Below are 17252 nucleotides of genomic sequence, written 5' to 3'. Positions count from 1 at the left end.
ATAGCAGCTATTAAGGGGCTGTTTCTGCTGAATATAAAAAATGTATTCACTCACACACTGAGTGCTAATGACAAGATGTGTTATAAATATAATTATAAACATCTATCTCATATTAACCAATTAAATATCGGTCAGATGAATGATGCTATACATGCATGTTTCCTATCTATATAAAGGTTAAATCAGGCTAGGAAACATGACAGTAATATCTCACGCCGGGGAGTCAGGGACCTTCAGGGGCAAAGATATGGTAGAATTTGGAAATCTCATAATTTTCTAAGACACATCCTATGGTTTTCTGAAGACCAGCCCTGTTGTGAGTCACCAGAGGGGAAGTATGTGGGTGTAACTTGTGTTAAAAAAAAAACAAATGCCAAATTTTATTCTTGGTCAGTCCTGGGATATGCAGTTTACTGTAGGTCTGTCCATTGCCTCCCAAAAATGAAGAGCTCCCCTTCATAAAAGCCAACCCTGCAATATAAGGTTTAGTACATTTCTTCTGCTTATTTTTTTTATTTTATGTAATTGTTTATACTGTACTGTTTTGTCCATTTTGTAAGAATTTTGTGCATTTTTATAAACTGCCTTCTTTTTTTAGGATTAGATATGTAAAATGTAATAGCTCTGTTTCTTTTGCTCTGTATACCACACCCCTGAAGTAATATGCTATATAAATGGGTGTACAATGGGTCTGTATAAACGATTGGTGGTGGCAGCTAGTTCCTTTTGCTATTGTGGATGTTGTCAGTAACCATACTGGGGTATTTATCTATATTGTATATGTTTAGTCAGAGGTGTATATATCATATGCTCACCACAATAACTGACCAAGTAGAGAAGACAGCCATGGCCTTCTCCAGCACTCGGTCAATTGCCAATTTTCCTTACAGTTGGAGGCAGCCTGATAAGACGCTACAACAGTGCACTGTATATCACTTGAATCTTGGATTTCTATTAACAAATAATAAATAATCTTTATTTTTATATAGCGCTAACATATTCCGCAGCGCTTTACAGTTTGCACACATTATCACATTATAATTGAGACTCTCACTTGCATTTTCAATCTGGTACATCAGCGCTCCACATAGTAGCACACCATAACTGCATTAGGCCTTTATTTCTCTTTATCTTGTGTGCTCAGAATGCTCATATTCCTACACAGTTCATGCATTAAATGGTGTTCTATGGCCAACCCTTATGTTTTATACTGCCTGTGATAGCCCCACTTATTGCCTGTGCTACAGCATGTGATCAGATTTCTACAGGGCATTATGGAGAAACCCGCTCTGCCGCATCAGAAGCCCCTGAGTGTGCAGCATATGTGAAATGGGGCTGAGATTTTTTTTCTTTTATTTGCGAACCACAAATCTTATATCAGATTGTTCAAAGTCAAATTTGACTCAAACTTGATAATCCTTGGATCGATCCACTCATCTTTACCGGCAGAGCTGGTTATGAAGGAAGGTAAGGGGATCATCGGAGCTGAAAATACTACATGCAGCAGTATCCAGTGTGTGGACAGTGCATTGGAATAGTAGAGATGAGAAGACTGGCAGGTACCTTGATACTGCATAGATGAGGAGAAAGAGAAGAGCTGACTTTCTAGTAGAAGCTGGATCTTGAATAGAACTCATGAGCACCTAAGTTGATAATTAGGCACCTGACTGTAGCAGAGACTACTGCGAAATGTGGCTAGACTCCCGAAAAACGCATGGAAACAGCGTGCACTATCTAAACACTCAGGCCGCATCCAGCCGTCCGAGTCAGCCTTAAAATGAGAGATCAGATGATGACATCAGAGGTGTGCACTGAGTTTCTACAGTCATCTAACAATCACTACCACAAAAGAGAAGACGGAAACAAAGCCCGACCCTGGAGTCAGGACAGGTGAGTAACAATCATTCACTTTGAGTTTTGGTTTCTTGATTATTAGCTCACTGATGGATCAGATATAGCTTCTAGTGAGTACAGCTACAAAGGGCAAAGCTGATAAAAATAGAAGATCCAAGTTACATAATTGACAGATATAGCATTATTCTCATTTATACACGACATCTAAAAACGCAGTTACACTTTGACACCTTTAATTAGATTTTATTTTATACGTTATTTGCTTCCCTTTCATTGCAATTTATTATATATAACGCGTAAGTCAATTTCCTTACAAATGTGTTTTATTGCATTTATTATAATATTTACATGCTGCGACACATCACAACATCAGTCTATCAAATTCTTTTTTTTTTTTTAATGGTGGATGCTGTACAGTAAATACCATAATGTAATATATTATAAGTAACACACATTAGGGTGACATCTCTTATAGTTTCATTTCTTATGCATATTTCTTCTAGAGAGTTACTAAAAGTCAGAAGGCAGTGTTTCATCGGTCCTATCTACCACTCACATGCAGAAATCTAGGCCATAAATTGGGAACTACCGGCAGATTTGATGCAAATAATGATATTGTGATGACTGGGTACACTCTTACTGCATAAGTCATTTGGTAAAAAAATAACATATAATTACTTTATTCCAAAACAATTCTATAAATTAGAGACACAAACGGTGATGTGCAATTAATGCATGCAGTCAGAGGACAACTTAGATAATGTTCGTTAGTACAAGGACCATGACCTATGGATGGAGACATGGCCTTCATCTATCTAGACTGTCTAGTAGAAAAACTGGTTGTGTTACCTTCCAACTTTTGTTCTGCGACTGGACGCTATGGGGTAACACTGCCATTTTATCTGTTTGTGTCTTGATAACTGAGGCCCAATTTCACGTACATGTTTTGATGGGTCTTTAGAATCAATAGTAGCAGGACTTTATAATCAATGGTTTCAAAGGTGACGCCCTCCGATCACAAAAGTTTAATGAATTTTGGCCCCTTCTGAATGGTACCCTAGAAGATGACATTATACTTGCCGACTTTTTATACTACGTCTCTTGGACGATGCAACAAAACATCTAGAGACACAGGTCTACTTTGACCCCACCAGAATGGCTATCTGGGTGCAGGACCACCCTCTGAAATATATCCATTAAAGGTTTAGAAATAAAGATGAGGAAATCGGGCAGAATTCAAATTTTGAATATTTGCTCAAATTTGGATTGGAAATTTGATTTGCATTGAATTAATTTAGTGCAACTCAAATATGCTTTGCAGGGGTAAAAAAAATTGTGGTGGACCAGAAATAGAGGAGCCGATAAGAAGACCAGCAGTTGCAGGAGAAGAATGGGAGGGTCAAGAAGAGCTGAGTATAATTTTTATAACCCCTTCCTGGCCCTTAAAATACAGTAAAATAGTGGCCGTCGAATGTGAATTTTTTAAGAAATTCTTAAAATTTGAATAATTATGAATCAATTTGCCCATCTCTAAGAAGGCACCCAGGTGATTTGTTATCTCCTACCAAAGTCTAGGCCATCTTCCCTTTGTCTGGAACCTTCATGATGTTCCATGAGAGTTAGGAAGTATGGACCACCTACTTCACCAAACCCTTATTCCACCCGGACAAGAAGTGCATTATTATTTATGTTCAATTATATATCACTAAATAACCTATCAGTATGGAGAAGGAGATGTATTAATACAATCTTAAACGGGTCATCTCAATGATAACCTGGGGCAGTACACATCGTAGAAGGCGGACATGCTTGTCATTTTGTAAGAGCAACTTCTGTTCTAGGAAATTTAAGTTATCCTTATGCTTTTACAACTATCGAATGGTTGCTATGTGTTACTACATTACTTCCTAGGCACAATTAGCTGATGTCGGTGAGACAACCCCTTTAAGATACCTCAAAAAATGTTCTTCTATTTGCTAAATCACTTAATGGTGACCGACATACAAGACTAACGTGTGGAGTTAGCCAGACAAAAAAAACAAATAAAGGTAATTTTTTCAAATCTCATCCTTATATAAGATATAAAATAAAACATATATGAAGATGATAGAATTGTATGATGAAGGAAACATTAGTAAATTTTGATGTTACAGCAAAAGTTAAAGGGGCTGTCTCCTGACATATATGGACATTGTTAGAATAGCCCATTAATGTCCAATTGGCAGAAGGTCCAAAGTTAATGACTCCTAGCAATTACAAAAATGGACTATAAAGCTGTGGTGCTCAGTGGAATATTTCGAAGCTCCTAGCTCTTAGTGCAAATTCTGTAACATGTACCCCACCTAATGTGGTATTTATAATACTGGTGTCTTCTTATGTGGTAAAGAAACCTTTGGGATCATCTTCGGGTATCAGGGTTATTTCTGGTGGCTGCATGGTTGGCTGTAGACCAGTGTTCCCCAACTCCAGTCCTCAAGAGCCAACAACAGGTCGTGTTTTCAGGATTACCTTAGTATGACCCAGGTGATGGAATTGTTGCCTGTCTAGGTGGTGGAATTCTCACCTGGGCAATATTAAGAAAATCCTGAAAATATTACCTGTTGGTGGCTCTTGATGACCGAACTTGGGGAACACTGCTGTAGACCATAAAAGACAATGATTAGCTGAAAGTCGTCACATGTGTGCCAAATTTCGACATGAGATGAACAAGCCAAATTCAAGTTCAGGCGGATTTTCCTGGGTAATTTGATTTGTGGAGAAGTTATTCCCTGAGAATTTAATGTCCCTTGTTATGTTCTGGGGTCCCCAGAGCATAGTAAACATAATATGTAAAAAATAGTTATACTCAGCCTCTGCTCCAGTCTCACTGCCACCCATCAGGCCCTCAAAGTATCTTCTGATTCCTCTCGAGTTGGAATCTTCCGTCCTCTCATACTATGCCGAATGTCCAGCAACTGGGAGATTTCTGAGCAAGGGCGCGGGAGGTCAACGCCGTCATGATGTGTGCTGTGACCTCCTTGCTCGCATCTGCAGTACCCTCCGGGGCACCATGACAGCTGGAATTTCGGCACAGTGTGAGAGGCCAGAGGATTCCATTGCGAGCGGCAGGGGATCAGAAGAGGCAGTGAGGACCGGACAGGAGGTAGTGATTAGCGGAGGGGTCGAAGAGGTGAGTTGTAAGGGGAGTGTAAGGAATTTTTTACAACTTTTAAAGGCCCATTATGGATATGAAAAATGGCGGTCAGCTGAATTCACATGGAAGCGAACTGCAAATAATCTGCATTTTGTGGATTATTGTAGAGTTCAATTCTACTGAAATTTATTTGCTCAACTCTAGTCATGATGTCATCAATGCAGTAGGAAGTAGCTACTGGCAGAAAGCCGAGCAGCATTGAAACACAATTAGTGGGGCGGAGGGTCGGTGAGGTGAGTATTGATGATAATTATTTTAATCAATTCCAAACCTTTTTCAGCTTTGGAGAGGTGGACACCTCCTTTAAAATTCCAATGATCTAATTGCTATACAACTCCTCTCATTACAGAGATTGTCCATTACATAGGCTGTTTTTTTCCCTAAAACAGAGACATAGTGTTCCAGAGGTTGTGTGTGATATTGTGTGTGAACTGCAATACCATAAATGATTTATAGACAGGTGTGGCGCTGCTTCTGGGATAAAAGCAGCCAAATTGCTACTAAACCTGTGCAACCCAGAATTGGGGTGATTTCACAAGATTCGTGCTCAGATTAAAATACCCGTTCCAACCACCTAGCATATATGAGACTGCTGAGACTACTTCTACTATTCACTCTCTATTCACTGGATGGATAGTAACTGTTAACTTTTAACGGTAGTAATAACTTATAGATAAGGCCATCAACCTTTTTTTCCCAATAAACCCTTTTAAAACCAAAGAACTGTATGTAATTTTGCATGAAATTGACAAATGGGTAACAATGAAAGTCTTTGTGAAAATCGGGGCTTAGATTTTGCAATATGATAAAACGTATATTTGGTCATCTACATTTGTGATTTTATAACTGTAAAAAACTGTAATTTGCAGTAATTGCATTTACTGTATTCCCATAAATAACTGTATTCCCATAAATAAAAAGAAGGAACGCATGGAAGTTATATAAAAAAAAATTGATGGTCCATATTTCTAAATGTAAAAAACTGTTATTAACATATACTTAGATTTAAAGGAACACTCCATGCTAAATTGATACAGTGTTATTCCTAGGTTAGACCATGAGAGGGCAGTGCATTATTGGAATTCTAAGATATGTTGCACACTGCCCCCACAGGCCTACACTAGGTATTACACAATGTAATGGTCCTGGAGTGTTCCTTTAAAAATTTAGTATCAAGTGGATATGTATGACCATTTTTATACTTTACTTTATAAGAATGGTGCCAAACGATACATAAGTTGTCCCCTGAGGTACACAAATTCATATTTAGGTAGGACCATTTGATTTCTACTAAACCTAAGGCCATAAGCACTAGTAACTATATTTTTACAATAAGCCGAACAGGTATGGTAACATTCCATTTAAAAATAAGAAAACCCTGAATAATACAGTATCAAACTAGAGTACTGAATAGTTATAGAGAGGTGAACAAAAGAGAAATCAAAACCACAATATAAACCACATCAGCCCAAAAAATAGTTCTCGTACAATAGAATGGCTTCCGAAGCCAAGTGAAAAGTTACAGAAACTCTATAAAGGAAAATTTAGAGCAGGTATTTTGGTTGCAATATCAATACAATATCTGCAAATTTGCATAAATATTTTGTGTCACAATATATCAAAGTTATTTGCAAATATTATACAATCTGGAATGCTTTAACATGGGACACGACTGTGTACAAGAAACATATACACGTATAAGAAAATGAGAGCAGTCTCTTTAGAAAATGTACTTTTTGAATGCATTAAATTAGTAGTGCTATTAGGATTAAATATGTCAAGTGATACATCCCATTCTTTGTTTTTGCTGTTGGCAGCCTTCCCCATCCTTCCACCACCAATCATTTCTTTACCAATCATTATTTCCCCCCGCTGTTATCGTGATAGTCCCATGGACAGATGTCCACCATGTTTGACTTTTGCGTTATTTTGTTTTGTTTGCTGTCAGATGATTCCGTGTCTTGATCCGATTGTGAAGTGGAAAGACTTTCCCATGGACACACTTCCGCTAGTTTGCATTTGTCTATGCCATGTTGGTTTGAGGTACTTTTCCCTTTATTTACTGAAACCGCCAAGGAATGGTCTCCAACCATGGAGCAAACCTCGGCACTTTTTGACTTGTCCATCTTTATAACTGGATCCATCTCTTTTTCGTGACTTTTATTTTGACCCCTTATGTTGCTTTCGTCTTTTTTTGCGATACTTTTTGATCCCTTCTTTTTCGAAGGACTTATGTCTTTAGAAGGGGATGAAAGGCTTAAAGCCGAGCTGGTAGGTGAATCTTTACTTCTGTTTACACATAATGCATCCTGTGAATCGTAGTCCCATGGACATACTTCAGCTCGAAGAGCTAAAGTTTGTGGTAGGTTATTATTAGAATTATGGTAGCCATCGGGTGCTGGCAATACCCCCTCAATGATGGGGGGATTTTTTTTGCGTTCTTTTTCTTGTATATTAGCAGTTTGTTTGGTCACTAACTCTTGATCTATAGTTCCTGTATCAATAGATTGAGACTTTCTTGCATTTTCATCTTTCATGACATGATCTTGGCTTTCCTTTGAATTTAGGTCAGATTTACCTGGACTCTTCTGTTTTGATTGATGATGTGCTTGATCTGTTGTCTTAGATCGATTGTGAGATTTGCTCTTAGAACGTGATGTATGATACTTTTCAGAGTCCAAAGGTGCAATAGAAACATGCTTCTGGACTTTATTTTCAGAAGGCACTGTAGTGGGAGTAAGGTCGTACATTTCCCAAGGACATACCTCTTCAATATCAAATTTATCTTTAAACCCAGGAGTACCGATTGTTTTTTCGGTATCTGCCAATGTCAAACTCATTGCTTGTTGCTTCATAATACCAGGTTTGTGAGATTTTGGAGTTTCTTCAATGGGGCTTGATGTTCTGTGCTGCTCCATGTTCTCCTCCTTGTCGGAACAAGGCATATATTTCTGACCTGCGTTCTCATTCGAGTTTACTCTTTGATATGCATCACAATCCTCTACACTATTTGTTTGTTCACTAAGTCCCAGGCTTTTCTCTTTAGAGTTAGCGATGGCACTAAGTGACTTTTGTATGACAGACAAACTTGGGTGTAAAGGTTTTTTATCTAGACTTAGGTTATGAGCACTGGCAGACTTGCAGACCAACGGTACTGATTCCGCAGATCCAACCTCCAGTTCGTCTGCCTCTTTATGTCCCGGTTTCTTACCATTGACTGAAGTCTGTATTGCATTTTCACACACGTCCATTGTTTCTGAAGAAACTCCATTGGGTGTGTCATTTGGTCCTCTTAAATGGTCATATGTGCTATGGGACTTCTTCAGAGAGAATGGCCTGTGCTTTGAGTCGTCCTTCGACTTTGCGTTATGTGCATTGGAATCCTGATGATTCTTTTTAGAGTTGCTTGTGTTATTTTTAGGATTACTATGATCGGCACCATCTTTGTCTTCCCGAGAACACTGTCTGCTGACTGACTCTGGGATCTCGGTTATCCTTCTCATAATTGACCGTCCCAATCCTTTCTTTGAACACCTCTTTTTCTGGAGATGTGGGTTATTTGCAATCATCTTTTTTCTTTTGTAAATCTCCAACTGAGTGTAGAGTTTCTTTAGCTCATCCTAAAAAATAACACAAAACACTTGTAAGTGTTGGCTATGCATTTACCAATATACAATATGAGGCTAATTCGTCAAAGCTTTTTACACCAGAAAACTGGTGGCAAAGCTTTGAAAAGTCACAATATTTTTGCACAACAGTAAGTTGCGCAAAAAATCTGCAGTTTTTGGCATTGTCATATCATTTTAAATTAGATATGAAAAATAGGTCGATCTAGGGAGGAGCTGGGGCTGCAGGGAGCCGGCTATCAATAAGCATAAAATCGGCAGTCACCTCCCGTCAACAGAGCAGAGCGGAAGATAAGCTGCTGCTGTGTCGACGTGATGTCAGCAGAAGCCACTGAATTGCCAGAACGATCTGTGACCACTCTGAGCCGGCAGAGCTGGGCACCAGGCACAACAGGCAGATCCATAGTAGAAAAAAAATAGTCATGGACAATCTCTTTAAGTGGCATAAGTGGCATCTGCCTCTTAATGAATTCACAGCCTACTACTCCAGCAAGACTAGCGTAGCGCTAGTGTGTACTATGCCAGTCTTGATGAATCGGCCCCAAAGTCTTATTTAACAAAAGTACTGCAATATACAAAAGAACAAAAAAGGGGAAAAAAAGGGCAATAAATAAAGGTGGACATTCGATATGTAATAATTCTATACATTAAAGTGGGTGTTCACTACATTACACCAGTTTGTCTTCTCTCCTCTGAACTAACGTTTCAAAAAAAGTAAATACTTTTATTTACTTATCTTGCCACATCCTTATTGTACAAAAACCTATAACATGTTCCCACCTGTCAGATTTGCCATGAAAGCATGTGACAGTTTCCCCTCCATTATCCAACCTTGGACAAACCGTCAAAGTGACGTCATTCACTGCAAGGCTGTCTCAATGATACTGTGGTCCCTGCACCGTATAGCAGTTATGCCGTTGTCAGCTGTCGGTCTCTGTGCCGGCTACAGAAGAGGACGCCGTGCGTTGTGGGAGCGGACGAAGGTGAGAAGAATGTTTTTTTATGCTTTAGAGAACAGATGCAGAACTGGCGACATATAAACAAGGATGGAACCCAGAATGAGGGACATATCTACCAAGAATGAGCAAAGGATGGGGGAACATATATACCAGGATGGGGAACATATATACTAGGATGGGTGACATATATACCAGGATGGACCACATATATACTAGGATCGGGGACATATATACCAGGATGGGGAACATATGTAATAGGATGGGTGACATATATACCAGGATGGGCCACATATATACTAGGATCGGGGACATATATACCAGGATGGGACTGGGATGGGGAACATATATCCTACGATGGAGGACATATATACCAGGATGGGGAACATATATACTAGGATGGGTGACATATATACCAGGATGGACCACATATATACTAGGATCGGGGACATATATACCAGGATGGGGAACATATGTAATAGGATGGGTGACATATATACCAGGATGGGCCACATATATACTAGGATCGGGGACATATATACCAGGATGGGACTGGGATGGGGAACATATATACTACGATGGAGGACATATATACCAGGATGGGCCCAGGATGGGGAACATATATACCAGGATGGGGGACATATATATCAGGATAGGAGCATATATAAAAGGATAGGGGACATATTTACAAAGAAGGAACACAAAATGGGGGTTGTACATATCAGGATGGGGGACATATATACTAAGATGGGGAGATATTTAACAGAATGGGGAACATATATACCAGGATGGGAGACATATATACAAAAGAGGAACCAAGGATGAGGGGTGTATATACCAGGATGGGGAACATATATACCAGGATGGGGGAGATATGTAACAGGATGGGAACATATATTCCCAGATGGGGGACACATATACCAGGGTGAGGGCATATATAAAAGGATGAGGGACATATATACAAAGAAAGAACCCAGGATGAGGGGTTTATATACCAAGATGGGGGACTTATATACTAGGAAGGGGCCCAGGATGGGGGACATATATATCAGGATGGGGGGCATATATACAAGGATAGGGGACATATATACCAGGAATAAAACCTGGATGTGGGGCATATATACCTGGACGAGGCTTAGGATCAGAGGCATAAATACCAGGATGGGGAGCATACAGTATATTCCAGGAAAAGGCCCAGGATGGGGGACATTGCTACGTGATAGGAGGGACAGCATGTATGTTCTTATAGGATTTAGAATGCTACAAGGGCCCATACATCTGACTGACATGCAGGGAAGGGGGGTGGGCCCAGGTCCAAATTTTGCATTGGGGCCTGTCAGACTCTAGTTACGCCACTGGTTGCTGCTAACATACTGTACATGTGAACTTCCTGACAGAACAGGAAGTATGAATCTACTATAGCTATTATGGCCAATGCGTGCAGTAAATTGAAAAAAAAAATTGGCAAAATGTAAAAAAATATATATTTATCATAAAAACCTGATTTAAACAATTGGTTTAAAATTATAATAGTTAATCTATTCACTTTTTATTTTGATCAAGTCAAGAATGCTTATCTGATTTTACTACTTTTCACAGCGCATTTTATACTCTTACTTTGAAGTGGGAATAAATGAATAATAAATCAATCAAAGTGAAATTATCTTAGCTTTAAATATCATTTTGGAACACTTACAGAAATCTAACAGTTTAAGGACATATCTATTTTTTGCTTTAAGGAAACAGCAGTTTGTTCTTGTGTTTTTTTTATTACTGTGTACCAAGGTCAATAACTTTAATTTTTTTTAATTAACCCCTTCCTGACATGGCGATTTTCCATTTTTGCACTTTAGTTTTTTCATCCCCCTCTTCCAAGAGCCAAGACTTCTTTTTTCCATTGACATACCAGTATGAAAGTTTGTTTTTTGCAAGACAAGATGTCATTTTGAATTACAATCTCTATTTTAAAATATAATGAACTGAAAAATGGGAAAAATATTCCAGGAATTTGAAAAAGAAAATGCCACAACTGTTTTTGGAATTTTGTGTTTACACAGTTCATTGTACAGTAACAATAACATGGCAATATGATTCCACAGGTCAGTATGATTATGGACATACCAGGCATGACTATTTTTTTTTTTAATTTAAAGGGTGAACAAAAATTTGGAAATTCATGAAAACAAAATCTTGCTTATGTCGACATTTTCAAAGTCCAGTAATGTTTTAATTTTTCAGTCAATGGGGCTGTGCGAGGGCTTATTTTTTATGGCGCAAATTTATGCTTTATTGATACCATTTGAGGGTAGATATGGAGTTTTTGAGTGCTTCTTATTGCATTTGTTGCAGTGTCCAAAAAAAACCACAATTCTGACATTTCTATTTTTTTTCTCTTTTTCTCTTTATGGTGTTTACCAATTGGATTAATTATTTGTATATCTTGATGTATCAGACTTTTTTGAATGGGGAGATACCACATAAGTATTTATTTTTATATTTTTTTATTTCTCTATTTTTAATGGGAGAAAAAGAGGGTGATTCTAATTTTTATATACAGTACAGTGTGTACGGAAAGTATTCATACCCCTTTAAATTTCTCACTCTTTGTTTCATTGCAGCCATTTGGTAAATTCAAAAAAGTTAATTTTTTTTTCTCATTAATGTACACTCTGCACCCCATCTTGACTGAAAAAAACAGAAATTTTTGCAAATTTGTAAAAAGGTGAAAAACTGAAATATCACATGGTCATAAGTATTCAGACCCTTTGCTCAGTATTGAGTAGAAGCACCTTTTGAGCTAGTACAGCCATGAGTCTTCTTGGGAATGATGCAACAAGTTCTTCACACCTGGATTTGAGGATCCTCTGCCATTCTTCCTTGCAGATCCTCTCCAGTTCCATCAGGTTGGATGGTGAACGTTGGTGGACAGCCATCAATTCCTATCAGTTTAATTAAACCCAGCTGGACTCCAATGGAGGAGCAGAACCATCTCAAGGAGGATCACAAGGAAATGGACAGCATGTGACTTACATATGAGTGTCTGAGCAAAGGGTCTGAATACTTATTGACCATGTGATATTTCAGTTTTTCTTTTTTTTTAAATTTGCAAAAATTACTAAATTTCTGTATTTTTAAGTCAAGACAGGGTGCAGAGTGTGCATTAATTAGAAAAAAATGAACTTTTTTGAATTTACCAAATGGCTGTAATGAAACAAAGAGGGAAAAGTGTAAAGGGGCCTGAATACTTTCCGTACCCACTGTAAATATATGTATATATACAGGGTTGTCCAAAAGTAGGTGGACAGTATGTGTAATAGGGTTATGAAGGGGGAGATTTATCAAACATGGTGTAAAGTGAAACTGACTCAGTTGCCCTTAGCAACCAATCAGATTCCACTTTTCACTCTTCGCAGACTCTTTGGAAAATGAAAGGTGGAATCTGATTGGTTGCTAAGGTGTTGTGAATTTGGATTCTGGGCTCCCCCGGTGGCTACTGGTGGAATTGAACTTGTGACATCATCTTCCCTGTTCACCTGTTCTGATTAGATCTGGGTGTCGCTATATAACCTGGCTTCTCTGTTAGATGCTTGCCGGTCAACAATGTTATCAGAAGCCTCTCTGTGCTTGTTCCTGCTCCCAGACATCTACTAGATAAGTTGGACATTCGTCCATGTTTTGTTTTTGTATTTTGGTTCCAGTTCACAGCTGCAGTTTCGTTACTGTGTCTGGAAAGCTCTTGTTGATCAGGAATTGCCACTCTGGTATCATGAGTTAATGCCAGAGTCCTAAAGTAATTTCTGGATGTGTTTTGTTAGGGTTTTCTACTGACCATGAAAGTATGCTTTCTGTCTTCTGCTATCTAGAAAGCGGACCTCAAATTTGCTAAAACTATTTTCCTGCTGCGTTTGTTGTTTCATCTCATATCACCGCCAATATATGTGGGGGGCCTCTGTCTCCTTTTTTTTGGGCATTTCTCTAGAGGTGAGTCAGGTCTTATATTTCCCTCTGCTAGCATTATTTAGTTCTCCGGCCGGCGCTGGGCATATAGGGATAAAAAGTAGGACATGCTACCTGGCTACTTCTAGATGATGCGGTAGGTTTAGTTCATGGTCAGTATAGTTACATCTTCCAAGAGCTTGTTCCTATAGAGGCTTATGCTAGTTCTCTGGCCATGGAGATCATGACAGTTTGACCGGCCCACTAAAGGGTTAAAATCCTTGGCTGAGAAAGGAGAGAAATAAGAAGTCTGCTGAGAGTTTTTTTTTTTTTTTTTTTTTTTTTTTCTGTGCTCTTAATTGGATCACTTGCCAGTCTGTCTATGCTGCAGTCTTTCTTTTTTTTCTCTCTCCTTATAATCTTTGAATGGCTTTGTGTTCACCTGTTAATAATGGATCTTCAGAGTGTAACTGCAGGTTTGAATAATCTCACCACGAAAGTACAAAATTTGCAAGATTTTATTATTCATGCTCCGGTATCTGAGCCGAGAATTCCTTTGCCGGAATTCTTCTCAGGGAATAGATCTAGCTTTCAGAATTTTAGAAATAATTGTAAGCTATTTTTGTCCCTGAAATCTCGTTCTGCTGGAGACCCTGCACAGCAGGTTGGGATTGTGATTTCCTTGCTCCGCGGCGACCCTCAAGACTGGGCTTTTGCATTGGCACCAGGGGATCCTGCGTTGCGCAATGTGGATGCGTTTTTTTTGGCCTTGGGCTTGCTGTATGAGGAACCTCATTTGGAACTTCAGGCAGAAAAAACTTTGATGTCCCTATCGCAGGGGCAAGATGAAGCTGAAATTTACTGCCAAAGATTCCGTAAATGGTCTGTGCTTACTCAGTGGAATGAGTGTGCCTTGGCGGCTACTTTCAGAGAGGGTCTCTCTGATGCCATTAAGGATGTTATGGTGGGGTTCCCTGTGCCTGCGGGTCTGAATGAGTCCATGACAATGGCCATTCAGATCGATAGGCGTCTGCGGGAGCGCAAACCAGTGCACCATCTGGCGGTGTCCACTGAGAAGACGCCAGAAAGCATGCAGTGTGATAGAATTCTGTCCAGAAGCGAGCGGCAGAATTTTAGACGGAAAAATGGGTTGTGTTTCTATTGTGGGGATTCTACTCATGTTATATCAGCATGCTCTAAACGTACTAAAAAGCTTGATAAATCTGTTTCCATTGGCACTTTACAGTCTAAATTTATTTTGTCTGTGACCCTGATTTGCTCTTTGTCATCTATTACTACTGACGCCTATATCGACTCTGGCGCCGCTTTGAGTCTTATGGATTGGTCCTTTGCCAATCGTTGTGGGTATGATTTAGAGCCTTTGGAAACTCTTATTCCTCTGAAGGGGATTGACTCCACCCCATTGGCTAATAATAAACCACAATACTGGACACAAGTGACTATGTGTATTAATCCGGATCACCAGGAGACTATTCGTTTTCTAGTGCTGTATAATCTACATGAGGATTTGGTGCTGGGATTGCCATGGCTGCAGTCTCACAACCCAGTCCTTGACTGGAGAGCTATGTCTGTGTTGAGCTGGGGATGTAAGGGGACTCATGGGGATGTACCTTTGGTGTCCATTTCATCATCTATCCCCTCTGAAATCCCTGAGTTCCTGTCTGACTATCGTGACGTCTTTGAAGAACCCAAGCTTGGTTCACTACCTCCGCACCGTGAGTGCGATTGTGCTATAGATTTCATTCCGGGTAGTAAATACCCAAAGGGTCGTTTATTTAATCTGTCTGTGCCTGAACATGCTGCTATGCGAGAATATATAAAGGAGTCCTTGGAAAAGGGACATATTCGTCCATCGTCATCTCCCTTAGGAGCCGGTTTTTTCTTTGTGTCAAAAAAAGACGGCTCTTTGAGACCATGTATTGATTATCGGCTTTTGAATAAAATCACGGTTAAATATCAATACCCATTGCCGTTGCTGACTGATTTGTTTGCTCGCATAAAGGGGGCCAAGTGGTTCTCTAAGATTGATCTCCGTGGGGCGTATAATTTGGTGCGGATCAGGCAGGGGGATGAGTGGAAAACCGCATTTAATACGCCCGAGGGCCACTTTGAGTATTTGGTGATGCCTTTTGGTCTTTCTAATGCCCCTTCAGTCTTCCAGTCCTTTATGCATGATATTTTCCGCGATTTTTTGGATAAATTTATGATAGTGTATCTGGATGATATTCTGATTTTTTCGGATGACTGGGACTCTCATGTCCGGCAAGTTAAGAGGGTTTTTCAGGTTTTGCGGTCTAATTCTCTGTGTGTCAAGGGTTCTAAGTGCGTTTTTGGGGTTCAGAGAATTTCCTTTTTGGGATATATTTTTTCTCCCTCTTCCATTGAGATGGATCCTGTCAAGGTTCAAGCTATTTGTGATTGGACGCAGCCCTCTTCTCTTAAAAGTCTTCAGAAATTTTTGGGCTTTGCCAACTTTTATCGTCGATTTATTTCTGGTTTTTCGGATGTCGTTAAGCCATTGACCGATTTGACTAGACAGGGTGCTGATGTTGCTAATTGGTCCCCTGATGCTGTGGAGACCTTTCAGGAGCTTAAGCGCTGTTTTTCTTCTGCCCCTGTGTTGCGTCAGCCTGATGTGACTCTTCCTTTTCAGGTTGAGGTCGACGCTTCTGAGATCGGAGCTGGGGCAGTGTTGTCGCAGAAAAGTTCTGACTGCGCCGTGATGAGGCCTTGTGCCTTCTTTTCCCGTAAATTTTCGCCCGCTGAGCGGAATTATGATGTTGGGAATCGGGAGCTTTTGGCCATGAAGTGGGCGTTTGAGGAGTGGCGCCATTGGCTCGAGGGGGCCAGACATCAGGTGGTGGTATTGACTGACCACAAAAATTTGATTTATCTTGAGACCGCCAGGCGCCTGAATCCTAGACAGGCGCGCTGGTCATTATTTTTTTCTCGGTTTAATTTTGTGGTATCGTACCTACCAGGTTCTAAGAATGTTAAGGCGGATGCCCTTTCTAGGAGTTTTGAGCCTGATTCACCTGGCAACTCTGACCCCACAGGTATTCTTAAGGAGGGAGTTATCTTGTCAGCCGTTTCTCCAGACCTGCGGCGGGCCTTGCAGGAGTTTCAGGCGGATAGACCGGATCGTTGTCCGCCTGATAGGCTGTTTGTTCCTGATGATTGGACCAGTAAAGTCATCTCTGAGGTGCATTCTTCTGCGTTGGCAGGTCATCCTGGAATTTTTGGTACCAGGGATTTGGTGGCAAGATCCTTCTGGTGGCCTTCCCTGTCACGAGATGTGCGAGGCTTTGTGCAGTCTTGTGACGTTTGTGCTCGGGCCAAGCCTTGTTGTTCTCGGGCTAGTGGATTATTGTTGCCCTTGCCTATTCCTAAGAGGCCTTGGACACACATCTCGATGGATTTTATTTCAGATCTGCCTGTTTCTCAGAAGATGTCTGTCATCTGGGTGGTGTGTGACCGTTTTTCTAAGATGGTTCATTTGGTTCCCCTGCCCAAATTGCCTTCTTCTTCCGAGTTGGTGCCCCTGTTTTTTAAAAATGTTGTTCGTTTGCATGGTATTCCTGAGAATATCGTTTCTGACAGAGGAACCCAATTTGTGTCTAGATTTTGGCGGGCATTTTGTGCTAGGATGGGCATAGATTTGTCTTT

The 17252-nt window shown here is 40.0% G+C and overlaps 1 protein-coding gene across 2 annotated transcripts in view; it reads right to left on the bottom strand.

Annotated features, from left to right (window-relative positions):
- Nucleotides 1-2162: 2162 nt before the first annotated feature.
- GPR158 (G protein-coupled receptor 158) overlaps nucleotides 2163-17252 on the bottom strand; it is a 299322-nt gene continuing 284232 nt past the window's right edge. For both annotated transcript variants that reach the window (XM_077268422.1, XM_077268421.1), the window contains one exon: nucleotides 2163-8667. In XM_077268422.1, coding sequence (XP_077124537.1) covers nucleotides 6907-8667 — 1761 coding nt within the window. In that variant the 3' untranslated portion in view covers nucleotides 2163-6906. The remainder of the gene's footprint in view (nucleotides 8668-17252) is intronic.

The sequence above is a fragment of the Ranitomeya variabilis genome, chromosome 6, assembly GCF_051348905.1.
Source record: "Ranitomeya variabilis isolate aRanVar5 chromosome 6, aRanVar5.hap1, whole genome shotgun sequence".
Taxonomy (NCBI): domain Eukaryota; kingdom Metazoa; phylum Chordata; class Amphibia; order Anura; family Dendrobatidae; genus Ranitomeya; species Ranitomeya variabilis.
The sequence above is the reverse complement of the archived record's forward strand: the minus strand, read 5'-3'. Positions and strand labels throughout refer to the sequence as shown.